The sequence below is a fragment of the Rattus norvegicus genome, chromosome 7 (genome assembly GCF_021556685.1).
Source record: "Rattus norvegicus strain SHRSP/BbbUtx chromosome 7, alternate assembly SHRSP_T2T, whole genome shotgun sequence".
NCBI lineage: Eukaryota > Metazoa > Chordata > Mammalia > Rodentia > Muridae > Rattus > Rattus norvegicus.
In genome coordinates, this window is record NC_141540.1 from 50,761,970 (window position 1) to 50,772,500 (window position 10,531).

A 10,531-nucleotide genomic window follows, 5' to 3' on the forward strand; every position below is an offset into this window, starting at 1 on the left:
GTTGTCCTCTGACCTCCACACACTGCTACGCCCCCATCCCCTGCACAAACTAACTCCCATCCCTCGAAAACAAGTAAATAAAACAGATGTAATAAAAACAAAGATCTTGAAACCCTAAACAACAACCTCAATTTAATCAAATTTAAAGTGAACTGATATAAAGATATCGAAGACGTATAAATGAGAACACCTACAACGTTAGTATAGAAAAAGATTCCTAAGTTTTAGAAATAATAAACTGATCATGAAAAACTCTAAGCTGTCTGGGATTTCCTTACAATTCTTCAGCAGGGGAAGTTTTGCTAGAGGTGTGAGTATGTGTAAATTCATAAAGGTGAAGTAAGATTGATAAAATACTGATAATCACTGAAGTATGTGACAGAGGAACTCCTCACAGTAGGAGGCCTGCCTCTTCCACACAGTAGAATCTTGTCAGATAAAGTCGTTTGAAATAGAGAGGACTAGGGAAGTACTAGCTGTGAACAGTTCCTGGTCTCGTGTGTGTGTGTGTGTGTGTGTGTGTGTGTGTGTGTGTGTGTGTGTGCGCGCATGTGTGCGTATATATGCTTACATAACAGGAGATATACATACATACATACATACATACATACATACATACATACATACATATATATATATATCATACAGAGTAATCTGTATGTAATCCCAAAGTAGTAAAATCCTTCTCATCCTAGGGAGAAGCTCAAGCATTTACAAAAGCCATTCCTTTCTCTTCTCTAGGGACTCTAGAGGCTCTCCAGCGGAGCTCGAGGAAGCCTTATCCAGCTGCCCAGCTCCTGAGTGTACACCAGGAACTGTGTGTGCTGCTAAAGAAAGACCCTAACCCTGTTCTACACGGGGCAGAGGGGTTTCCCATTCAGTCTGGCTTCACTCGGTTCCCCTAAGCACCACCCCATCACTTCGTCCTAGTAGGATAAACAGCCCCAGGAGTCCTTGAGTATTTATTCCTCATTTCCTTAAGGAGAGAGAACACCACTGCATGCACCTTACCTGGAAACAGTCTAAAACATGCTCTACATTAGTCCTACTTCATAACTGGCCTGCTCATGAGTCTTTTCATGTGTCTATCCCCCTATAGCAATATGGAAGCTATTCCAAAATGTTCTGGAAAATGCACATAATAGTCAGCATTTGATAGCAATTACATTTGGGACTATCATTTCCTTTATTAAGTAAGTAAAGCTCAAAATGTCATGTGTGGTAAATGCTAAGGCTTCCAAATATTGAACAAAAATAAAAATCAGATTGCAACCTACTACTGACACACTCAGGAATGGTGATCATAATATTTACATAAATTCTTATGAACGTACGCTTTGAGAATGAAAAAACTGACTATGATTTTATGTTGTTAGTCATTATTTTATTATATAAAATATAGATTTAAAATGCTTACATAACAGGATATAAATGTTTAGAAAAGTGATCTTTGAGTAGGTCCCCAGCCAGGCTATCTAACAAGCTGCTTCAGCTGCGATCACACTGCTTCTTCAGAGCAATGACAGCGTAGCATCTGGGGGACTGCACAGGGTCAAACAGCTTCACGAGGGCAGACCATGCTATGTCTTCCTGAAAGTTGATAAAGAGTTTACATATACAATCATTTTTGAGTAAATAAAGTGATAAATCAGAATACATAGACGCATCAGACTATAAATTATAATAGAAAATAAGTAGAAACCAAAGGTTGCAATTTTTATGCTGAATAAAAATTAACACCTACAATCTTATTTTCAAGAGGTTATGTGGATAACATATATAGCTATAGAGACTGACTGCCACAGTCTTCTTTGTTTCAATATAGAAAAGCTGGAGAAGGCCAATAACAACTACTGTATTGTAAGGAAACATTTTTTTATGACAAAACATTATTCACCTTGTATAGAGAGGGGGGAAATGCTATATAAATTAGAAATGATACACTGAACTATTATAGTTGTAAAGTGTAAGTAATGGACACACACCTACATGCACAATCTGCACGTCTGACATCATTATAAAATGAACCTAAAATTTAATAACTAAGTCTGAAAGGCAGGACAATTATCTCTCCTTTTACTTCTCTTTTTTATATTACATAGCTTAGATTTCTAAAACTAATATGAGAACTTTCATAAGACATTTAAATATTCAAGACAAATGATCATATGGTTGTATCATTTGATTTGGGCTGATTAATTTTGTTGTAAACTAGTTTGATTAACTGTTACCTAAGTCAATGGGAATTTTTTGAGAAGGAAGATGAGTTTATTCAAATAGGTACTGAATGTCTCACCCCTCGACTAGAGGATGAAGGCTTTGTAGTGATTTGGAAGTAATGGGAGGCTAAGGAAAGTATATTATTTAAATACTTAGAAACTGCCTTAGTTTGTAAAACCACCAATTAAAATGAAGACACTTATTTAAATCCATTTGTCTCAAGAAGCCCTTTGAAAAGAAAAATCACTAAATGACAAATTAAGGTTGTTAAAATTAGGGATTTATAGCGGGCAGTAAGCTGATTCTATGAAGGAGATCAAACAGTTCAAAGTAATTGACTGACCTCAGCTTGGCAGACCACATGACACAGATCAGACAATCTGGTCGTGGGGGAGAAACACTCCTCCCTGATTACAAAGACATTTGTACATTATAGGACACGTATGTCCACAGCACACTAAAAGAGCGAATCTTACAGAGTGAAATGTGCACACAGGATCCTCAATATCTGGTCAGAATTAATTTTGGCTCTAAAACATATATGGTTTCTTGTATTCATTGCGTATGAATATTAACTATAGTACAATTAAAAGAACATCAAGTTTATTACAACAATTTTTTGAAAACATCTGCTGTACATATGTGTATCTATAAAGCAGGAAACAGAATGTATATTAAAAGGATTGCGGCAGGAGAGACATCATCTTACTAATTTGTGTAAAATAACTTTATCCCAGCTACATGATTTTACCTATTTCATTCCACATATTGAAATCTATGTTGCATATTAAAAAATAACAGTCTACCTGTTCCTTCAGGTAACAAAGTCGATCAAGAAGAATCAGTGTTTCTATGCAAGGAGCCAGGACAACTTTCAACTGCAAGAAAACAGAAAAGACCGTGGTGCTTTAAAAGTTTATTTTTTAATGTTTATGTTTGATAAAATGTATCTAAAAACTTTATGCTTTACGTATATCAGGTATCGGATACCCACTGTACATCTTCAGAAAAGGAATACTACAGATCAAAAGTGCTTCTTTACTAATCACATCAAAAGAATGTCCTCTAAGGGACATGAGGTGGAATCCAGGAAGCAATCATGCGATGGAAACCTTTTAAAGGACTCCTAAGAATGCAATTCATTAAAAGGAAAGCTTGTGAAATAATGACTCTGGAGATCAACATGTGTTCAAAGGACACTGAAGCATCGCTCTGTGCATTTATGATGCACTTTAAAAGAAATCTCCCATGTGCTTCTTTTATGACATTACCAACATCTAATATAGTTAGTTCTAAAATAGCAAATGATCCCAAACAGTTTTCTTACAGAAAGAAAACTAACTACCCCTTTCTCTTTCATACACACACACACACACACACACACACACACACACACACACACACACACACACACACACACCAATAGTAACACAGGCCCATAATAAAATTTGATGAGCTATTATTAAATTTAGCAACATATTCAATATCATTTATATATATGTATGTGTATATATATGTATATGTGTGTGTGTGACTTACCATATTAAATGCCTCTAGCTCATTCATTCTAGGCTTATATTTCTCATAGTAGTCCATTATAATTTCTGCAGAGACCTTTGAAATAAAAACAGAAGCAGTACATTTTTCGATGGTTAAAGTTAAATAATTAAAAAATTCCTATAACAAAATCTGAAGTAAAATAAGTATAATATCAATTTAAGATAACTGTACTATCAGAAAAACTGTTTTTAGGCAAGCGAATATAACAAAATTCTTTCATTTAAATTTTCTGAACTGATGTTATTCACCATTTTATAAATAACACTGTCTTAACTGTTTAGAAATTCAGTACAAAGTGGAAAAATATTTCATTTATTGCTGTTTACAAAACAATAATTTCACCATTTGAAGCTACTTACAGAACATAGTTCTCTAACATTATGTCTTCCGAGCAGCAAAATCAACTAGTACTAGCTAAACAGCAACCACAACCACAAAAACAACAACAACAACAACAAGAGAACCCCACCCCCTACGGCGACTGGTTCTTCTCAACTATCATCAAGAGAAAGCAACATGGAGAATCCTGAGTCACACAGGCAACGCATTCTTGTAGAAATCAACACGACAGAGACTAAAGATTCAAACCGTCCTTCTGCTGATTGCAGGACCCGGAGAAGAAACAGTCCACGGCTGTGACTCTGACAAACCAGATTGCGAGCTAAGGTCTTCTGCTGCCTCTGATGGCCACTATACACTTTTGTACTTTTAAGGTTTAGAAATTCAGAGCACTAGAAGAATTTGAAACAATACATTTAGACCCATATGAGGAAAATCTAATGTCCTTTCGAGTTTTTTCTCTTTGACTCATTATCCTTTTATTTGTCTTAACATGCTGTCCTAGTGACTTTTCTACTGTTTGATGAGATACCATAACCAAGGCAACTTAGAGAAGTAATACTTTATTGGAGGATTAGAGTTTTAGAAGGTGAGTCCATGTTACAATGGGCGATACAGCAACGGTGTGCAGTAGCCGTGCACCAACTACAGGAAGAGTCAGAAAGAACCGGGAATGCCATGTGGGTTTGCAGCCTCCAAGTCCACCCCTAGTGACACAACTCCTCCAACAGGGCCACACCTCCTAATCCTCCCCAGTTTCACCAGCTGGGGACAGAGCATTCATATATGAGCTGATGGGGGCTGTTCTCAAACTACCGCGCATATGACTTATTTATTTGGTTGGTTGATTTTTTATTTCATGAGATAAGATCTTGATGTGTAGCCCAGTCAGGTCTAAGATTTGTAGCCTCCTGCCCGGGCCCACCAAGTGCTGGGATTCCAGGGTATGCCACTGTCCCTGGTTTTCTCCTGTATTTTGATAGCTGTTTCATCTGGTGACTCCCCTCTGGTTAGCACTTCACAAAGATACTCATCTTATAAAAACAGTTTTGTTTACATTCAGTTTATTGATTCTGAAACTCCATCAATTAATTATGTATTACTTATATGCTATTGTGATAATATAACTGACATTAAGAAGCTTAGGAATGCAAACAACTGACTCCCTAAACATAAAGTTCAACTGCTGAATGCAGACATACATGACCTATAAACTGGATCCCAAGTGTGATAATTCAGTACAATATGGGTATATTATTCAGAGGAACAAAGTGGGAAGTGGTTGTTTATGGATGAGAAATTACTTTAAGTGTGACTGTGTTGCTCTTGTATGCCTGTTTCCTTATAGCACTGAATATACATTAAGGGCAGACGGAAGCACTGAGATAATCCTACTCGTTCCTGGTGTCCAGTCTCACACCCTAGAAGACCCTTAGTTTGAGCTGAACTGCATGTGAGGACTATGGGGTACGGTCAAAGAAACGGTCAGTCCTAAGAGACCTGGCACGGAAACCGTGGACAAACAACTGTCTCAGGCCCCCTATTCTATCGCACAATCGCCTTGTAATTCGTTGAATTATGCTGGCTGTAACAGAGCTTATATATTGGGATAATGTATACATGTTTTGTACACCTGACCATGTGCATCCTGTGTGGAAAAATTGCAAGAATTAAAATTCGGATGGAAGCATCTTGCTGTTAACTGTTCTCTAACTTGAAACTTCTTCAATTTCCTCTGCCTTTATATGTAGCCTGCTTTAGAGATAATTTATTTGTTGGCAAGCATGGGCTTCCTTATTATTTCTCCTTTGCAGCTCCTTCCTTTGATAACTCATTGTTGGAAACATGTCTAACAAACATTCTTTGTGTTAATGTTATCTAAGTATGACAAGATATGGGCTATGAGTTAGTTGTCTTAAATTAGAATATTCTTTTCCCAGAGACCTAGGTTTTGCCTTTAGACGTCTACTTAAAGCCAGGTGGTAGTGATGTATGCCTTTAATCTCAGCACTCAGAAGGCAGAAATAGGCAGATCTCTGTGAGTTCTAGGCCAGCCTGGTCTACAGAGCTAGTTCTAGGATAACCAGGGATACTAAGGAAAACCCTGTCTTGAAACAAAGTCCACTTAACTTTAACTCTTTGATACTATAGCTTCTTAATATTCTATTTTGCTTTGTCATGTTTGGGTGCTATATCTTAGAAGCCTGCAAGTTTTTTTGTCATTGTAGTTATTTATTTATTTATTTATTTATTTACTTACTTACTTACTTACTTATTTATAGATAGGGTTTGCCTGTTCTTTTCTAATGAGTAACAAAAAGAGAGTAGATCTGGAGGGGAAGGGAAAGTTTAGAGAAACTTGGAGGAGTAGAGGGAGGGGAAGCTATAATAAGGATATATTTTATGAGAAAAGAATATATTTTCAATAAAAGAAAAATTATATGTATATAGCATATATTATAATATACACATATATAATATATATAACTCATTTTATATGTATATATGTATAATTCACTATATGTACATATATGTATATATACACATACAGTGGGTATGCAGCTACACACACACACACACACACACACACACACCTACCTCAGCATGAAGGGACATTTATATATATACACAATCATGTTTTAGTGGAGTTTTAATAACTGTATACATCATTTCCATATATGCATTTTATTTGTGAAATTTTTTCAAAACTTTCTTCTGATCATATTTTTACCCCTAGCCTAGCTCCTGGATTTTCCCTACCTCACATCTCTCCATCTTATACAGTAGTATATTTATTTTAAGAAGTAATATGGATTCAACTGAAGCCCATATTATATTCAGATTTCCTTGGCTTCTACATACATTTTACTACCTTTTCAGTTTCAGAATCAAACACATAACATTTAGCTGTATTAGCTTTGACACTGTCTCACTCTTGTTTTTGATGACCTTAACAGTTTTGAGAAATATTGGTCATATATTACAGAATATTCTTCTAGTATGATAGTATGATTTGTTTTGTTTCCTCAAAAATCAAAAAGTGACGGCACTGGAGTACAGTACTCTGTCCATGCCTTCATAGCAAGGGTCCACACTAGCCACCTAACTTGTCACTCTTGATGTTGACCATGACTGTCTGGCTGAGACAAGGGTTTTTTTTTTTTTTTTTTTTTTAATTGGGGAGTTCCTTTTTCGTCCCATTTCCAGAGTCTACTCTTCAGAAGAATGTTATCATGTACTGCCCACATCTAGTTAGGGGACAGTCGTGATGCCTGTGTTATGTATAGAAGACTGTGGTAGCTTTAGTGAAAATGTCCTTCAGAGATTCAGATGTTTGAATACCTGGTGCTCACTTTGAGGATCTGTTTGGTAGGCTTAGGAACATAGCCTTGCTGGAGAAGTATGTCACTGGCATAGGCTTGGGGATTTTGAAGTGACACACCAGTCCCACTTTGCTCTCTGCATTTCTTCTTGAAGGTAAGAGAGAAGTGGGGGGGGGGGGGGAGAAAGGAGGGAGAACGAGTGAACTCTCAACTGTGCCTGCCCCCATGCCTGTCACCTGCCCTGACTTCGTGCCATGACAGAATCTGGAACCATAAGTTAAATAAGCATTTCCTTTGATAGTTTGTCTTGGTCATGGTGTTTCACCACAGGACTAGCAAAATAACTGATACAAGTATCTACATAAATTATTTTTCAAGAAAGGCTTATCTCTCTTTGTCTACTTATTTTGTTCTTTTTTAAAAGCTCAGTAAAAAGGACTGTTTGGCAAAGGTGAGAATAATGCAACTTAGAGGGAACACTGGATGAGTTCAGGAGGGTTGCACAGTCATTCAAGGTTTTTTTTTTCCACTTCACACTTGGTCAGGTGAGTTAGTATCTAACTTATATCCCATCACTACATGGTGAGATGACAGCCGCTGAGATACCAATGACCAGCACAGAATTGACTAAAGAACTTTGGTAAATAGAAAAACCCCTCACGTAATACAGCCATAACAGAATTCCCAATGCAGAGAATGATAGGCATGGATAACTACAGGAGCAATTGAGAACTCCAAATAGACATAGCCAAAAGAGAATCTCTGGGACATGTCATTTTTAACATTTCTAGAGACCAAGAAACCAAGTAGCAAGAGAAAAACTCATTACTCCCTATGTCAAGCACACCACAACAGCACTGCCCCCCTAACAGAAAGCTTAAAACCTAAGGGAAGCGGCTTAGTTGGTAAAGGTGCCAGCTGCTGCCCTGGCTTTAATCCCTGGAACCCACATAAATACGGAGGGAAAGGCCCAACTCTACACAGCTGTTCTCTCATTTCCACATGTGCAGTGCACCAAGGTATGTACCCTCCCATATGTACACACACAGTAATGACAAAACTTAAACAAGCTTAAAAACCAGAAACACATGGAATGATACATTTCAGGTCATGAAAGCAAGTAACTGTCAAGATAAATTATATTTCATCTAGCAAATATAGCTTAAAATTGATGGAAGACATTTCCAAGATAAGCACAAGTGAAAGCAATTCACCCCCACTAAGCAGGCATCACAGAAGATACTTAAACTCCACACACAAGAGGAAGTCACAGCACAAGAGCACATGGAAGAATACAGCTCATGAGGAATAGATTAAGAAATGAGAATATGGGGCAGAAGATGGTTTGGTGTTCAAGAGCACTTGCTGTTCTTCCAAAGGACTAGATTTCAGCTCACAGTACCCAAGGTGGGCAACTCAAGTGCCTATAACATAGATCCAGGGGACCCAACCTTTTCTTCTGGCTTCTACTGGCCCCATATATAAATGCATGTACAAACACACACACACACACACACACACACACACACACACACACACACACACACACACACAGAGGGGGGAAGCACAGACTTGCACAGGAAAATAAAACTTTTTAATTAATGACAGCGTAAATAGAATCAAACATTTCCAATTCAGTAATGAATACATTTTTAAGATAAAGAAAGGAGAAAGAAAAATGAAACAAAACAGTATTAGAACTGACCAGAAATGTAATAGTAGGCAGCAAACATCTTAATAACGTAGATAGATGTTACTGGTCTCAATGCTCCAACTAAGATATTTAGAGTAGTTGACTGCATCAAAACAGAAGATCCAGGCATTTGTTTTAAAAGACACAACTCAATGACAAAGAATCACACAGAATACCAAGGAATACAGTAGTGTGTATCATCAAGTGAATGGTGGAAGGAAGTAGGCATGATCTCTGGCAAAGAAAAAAAAAAAGACAAATATAGTCTAGAGAGGTAAAAAGGTCACTAGGTCACTACATATTAGTAAAGGATATGGTCCATCAAGAAGAATCAACAGTAAACACATGTTAACCAACTATTGGAACACTTATGTTTACAACCATGGGGTGTAAAGAAGAGCCAGGCAGCCTACATACGACATGAATGGGTGACCTTCATACTTCAGTTTCAGCAACAGAAAATCATTCATATAGAAATTCAACAAAGAAAATTGAGATTTGACATGACATAGATCACATGGACACAGCAGACATCTAAAAGGTTTTATTCCCAACAGCTACAGAGTACAACATGTACTCTGAAACCATGGCAACTTTCTCTAAAAGAAACTACAATTAGGGCCTTAGGTCAAGTCATTAAAATACAAAAGAATTAAATTGATTTAGAGAAACTACAGAAACTCTGTAAACATATGGAAACCAAGAAACGTGGTCCTAAATGACAAGGGGGAGGTCACTGAAGAAATCAAAGTGAAAACAAAAAACAAAACAAAAAAAAAATCTTAGAATTAAATGAAAATGGAAAGACACAGAGATGTAAAAACCTTCAATAAATACCTTCAAACAACTCAACAGCACTTTATAAAAATCATACACGACGGTCAAGTTCATTTCATTTGAGTGACGTCAGCATGATTCAACATATACGCATCACTAGGTACAGTGGTTGCACAGATTAAAGAGGTTGGGGAAGGACTGTACCTCATATTTTAAAGGATATAGACGGCAAATCTATACTGAAAACCGTACAGTTGTAAACAGAGTCCTCATGATCCAGCTATACCACTCCTGGGAATACTTATTCTAACTGAAGAGAAAGGAGTCTACCATGATGACTGGAGCACAATTCACAATAACCAACTTTTAGAATAAGCTTAAGTGTTTGTCAATACACAAAGAGATAAAATGTGGCATACATAGATAATGGAGTTTTATTCAGCCATAAAGGAGCATGCACTCATGTCATTCTTAGAAAAATGAACTGAACTGGTAATCATAAATGAAATTAACCTAGACGCATAAAGACAAATATCACATACTTTTTCATCAGATCTGAAACCTACTTAACAGACACACATAGACACATAGACACATAGACACATGGACACCAGACACA

At 37.0% G+C, this 10,531-nt stretch overlaps 1 protein-coding gene across 6 annotated transcripts in view; it reads right to left on the reverse strand.

Annotated features, from left to right (window-relative positions):
• Positions 1 to 1,305: 1,305 nt before the first annotated feature.
• Mettl25 (methyltransferase like 25) overlaps positions 1,306 to 10,531 on the reverse strand; it is an 80,951-nt gene continuing 71,725 nt past the window's right edge. For 5 of the 6 annotated variants that reach the window (XM_087557226.1, XM_087557231.1, XM_087557229.1 and 2 more), the window contains 3 exons: positions 3,760 to 3,834; positions 3,027 to 3,098; positions 1,363 to 1,590 (listed from right to left, as the gene is read on the reverse strand). In XM_087557226.1, coding sequence (XP_087413352.1) covers positions 1,489 to 1,590; positions 3,027 to 3,098; positions 3,760 to 3,834 — 249 coding nt within the window. In that variant the 3' untranslated portion in view covers positions 1,363 to 1,488. 6 annotated transcript variants of the gene reach the window in all.